The sequence below is a fragment of the Manihot esculenta genome, chromosome 15 (assembly GCF_001659605.2).
Source record: "Manihot esculenta cultivar AM560-2 chromosome 15, M.esculenta_v8, whole genome shotgun sequence".
Lineage (NCBI taxonomy): Eukaryota > Viridiplantae > Streptophyta > Magnoliopsida > Malpighiales > Euphorbiaceae > Manihot > Manihot esculenta.
The window spans coordinates 23,549,157-23,552,799 of NC_035175.2; the positions used below are offsets into that span (position 1 = coordinate 23,549,157).

Here is a 3,643-nt window from a genome sequence, read left to right on the forward strand (position 1 = left end):
AAAAAAAATTTATCTATTAATTATATTAAAATTTATAGATCAATATGTAATTTATTTATTTATTTATTTTTAATAAGAGGTAGAGTTTCATTAAAAAAAAAAAAGAATTCTTTTCTTTTTCTTTGCCCTCCGCTCTCCTATGAAACGTTTAGGGTCTATTTATTTACAGAAGATCGGAGCACCTTTCTAGAATTTTTATTAAAAAATAGAGTTTTGTATTTACAAGTGTCAGTTTTCTAGTTTTCTAACATTCATTTATAATTTAGAAAACAGTTTTAAAATATTTTCCACAGTTTCCTCCATTATAAATTTTTTTTTTCTAGTTGTTTTCCAAACGCAAAATAGTAACTCTTTTATAATAAAAAAAATATATTATAAAATTTTTATGACTAAAATTAAATAATTACTTCAAAAAAATATTTGAAATTATATATATTATTGAAAAATAAATTATTAGTACATAGTAAAAAATTTAAAATAAAACTAATTAAATTTTAAATAATTTATCTTTTAATTATAAAAATTATGAGTATTTTTTATTATTTTAAATTTGAAAATGACTTTTTATTATTAAAAAGTGAATATATTTTCGATATTTTTAGTCATTTTCCATAAAAAATGAAAACTACAGTTTTCTTAAAAAGCATAAAATGAAAAACGAAAAACTGTTTCCACAAGTAACGCTCCTTATTTTCTCCGCTATTTTTTCATTTTCTTTTTTTTTTTCTGATTTTATTGGACTTCAAAATAATCTTCTTTTGCTGGCAATGGATTTGTTTTCTAGCTGTTTTTGTATCATATACTTTTTCTTTTCTCAAGAAATAGTAAAATGAAAGAAACTGAAATATGCTCTGTATTGAGGGAGGGGGAATGGGTTATCCTGAGGATTAAAAAAGAAAATATGCCGACCACCATTGCATCAGAAATGTTAAAAAATTTGGACAGGGGTAGCTATTGATTACTGGTTTCAGACAATAAGCTTCTGTAAATAAAGGAGGCCACTTTAGGTAGCATATGGATAACAATCAAAACATAATATCTTATTACTATGACATAACCAGAGGTTTCATGTTAAGACAATGCAGCATCTGTTGCTGTTTAATTCATATTTGCAAGCGCATAAGGGATGGCAATTGCATAGTACATATTACAGACAGGAAATTTCTTTTGTTGATATGAAATTGAAGATCCCAAGTTGAATAAATACACTTGTTTCTATTTTTTTTTATTTAAAAAATTTGCGTTTAATTTTTGAGATTTAACTTTACTACTTAATTTTTTTTATTTTTAAAATATTTATAAGATAAGTTATTCACTATTTTCGTTGAATACTTGAAATTATAAAACTTATGATAATTAAGTACAATAAAAAAATGTTAAATTGATCAAATATATTATTAATTATATTTTAAATTTGTTAATTATATTTTAATTTTTTATGAATTGACAAAATTAAACAATAATAATTTTATTATTTGATGAAAATTTAGTGCATAATTAAAAATTTAGAGCATAATTAACACCACTAAATTTTAGTGTAAATAAAAATTATTTTAATAGTTTACAGTTATATTTTAAATTTAAAAATTTTTAAATATAAATCAAAACATTAAAATCACATAGTATTTTTTAATAAATAATAGTTTAGACAACTCATATTAAAAAAAAATTTTAAAAATTCATATTCAATATTTAATAGTGAGTAAATTAATTTAATTTATAAAATTTTATACATGTGATTTTTTTTTTCACTTAAAATTAAATTTTACTTTAAAAATTTTATACATATAAATAAGTATTTTTTATGAATTAAATAAAATTGAAGTTATTATTGAAAAAATAAAATTAAATCCTAGCTTAAATTGCTGCATCCGTCACTGTTCACAAATATAGTTAAGCACTCTTATAATACTTGAGATAAACTGCCACAAAATTCAAAGATGACACAAGAATCTTAAAGCAAAGATTTTGCTTGAATTAATCTACTTCGTCCATAATCTTACCTACGGTTGAAATAAAAACAGAACTGTCAGTTTTTTTTTTTTTTTTTTGTCAAAGAACTGTCAGTTGTCTGAAGCTTGCTCTGTCCAGCAACAATAGTTAACAGATTCTGAAATTAGATAACATTACAGAATAATGCAATGGATCTAGTAGTGTTTCTAAGACAGACTAAATTTTCAAATGCAGGCCAAGGATCACCATAGAACTTTTTGCCATATATATGATACACACAAAGGCTCCTCTGATTTTTTCTTTTTTTTTCCTTCTTGTATTAAAATCACAAATAATACGTTCTCAAACTCACACACATGAGAACATCAAACCACCAAATGAAGCATAAAAGGCTCTTACTTTAGACATACAAGAGAGCAATACAACAACAAACAATATATCAGTATAAACAATCAAAGTAATATGCTGACCAAGAGGCCAAAATTTATGCTAGCAAATTTTTAAATTTGAAGAAAGACCAAATTTAAATGAGGCAAAATCCATTAATATAAAAAATTCACCTCCTGAGAATCCTAAAAACAGATCTATCTCCCAGCTTATTCTCCAGCAATGCCCGTGCGCTCTCTTGCTCTTGCTTCTCCCTTTTCAATCTTTCCTCTCTTAGTTCTTGCAATGTCTTCTTGCCACTCTTCTTACCCTCCTTCTTCCCTCTCATGGACCCATCATCTTCATCCTTCTCCTTATTCACATCATCACTATGTTTCTCGAGGTACCAGGGCAACTTAACTCCTTTTCCGGCAACCCCATAACCAAACTTATACTTCTCCTCCTCCGCAGTAACAATCCTCACTTCCTCTTTCTTCATCTTCTTCCTTCTAGATCCGTCTCTCTCAGCATCCCCTTCTTTCTCCAATCCCTTAATTGGGTCAAAAATCTTTATCCCTTCAAAGAGATTAATGTGGTTGGACTTTGATTCTGATTGAGCAAGCTCTGAGTCCGACTCCCGCCCCGTCCTTGGGTTTGCTTCTGATTTATTTACAGGACGCAAACTGCGAGCAGTCCGAAGCCGCTCAAGGCGAAACTCAGCGTCGCGCTTTCTTGACTGTTCACGGTTTAATTGCTCTTGTATAGCGACGGCTTCTTCATCTCGCCGAACTTTTTCTCTATTCTCATAATTGTATACATTCCACCGCTTCTGAGGAAGGATGTTAAGACCTCCATGACCTCCCATAATTGTTTAATTTGAATTTCCTTCCACCTGCTTAATACAATAGGCTATAGACATATGAATTAACATAATCCACCAAAACAACAGACACCAAAAATAGGGTGAGGGCCTATATATAATTTTTTTTAAAAATATACACATAAATTATTCATACATTATCATTTAAGTTTTTCTTTACATATTTAAATAACACAAATCGTCTAGTTTCATTGTTTTACATATTTAAATTATGGTCGATTGACTATAAAAGACTCAATGTTTGTACTGATTTATATTTTAATCTAACTATTTAAATTTTGAATAAAATGGTTAACGTTTGCATTTTGTTTAGATATAATTTTAGTCAATTTTTTAAATGTCAAAATATAATTGTTTAGACATGTTATATGTAATATTTTATTATTTTTAAATATAAATTAATTTTATATATAAAAATAATATCAACTCATGTTTGACTACTAC

General features: G+C 26.8%; 1 protein-coding gene across 1 annotated transcript; it reads right to left on the reverse strand.

The window, feature by feature from the left end:
• Positions 1-2,398: 2,398 nt before the first annotated feature.
• Positions 2,399-3,249, reverse strand: LOC110600745 (leukocyte receptor cluster member 1). The gene has a single exon (XM_021737605.2). The coding sequence runs from the start codon at positions 3,182-3,184 to the stop codon at positions 2,510-2,512; it is 675 nt and encodes a 224-aa protein (XP_021593297.1). The 5' UTR covers positions 3,185-3,249; the 3' UTR covers positions 2,399-2,509.
• Between the last annotated feature and the right edge of the window lie 394 nt (positions 3,250-3,643).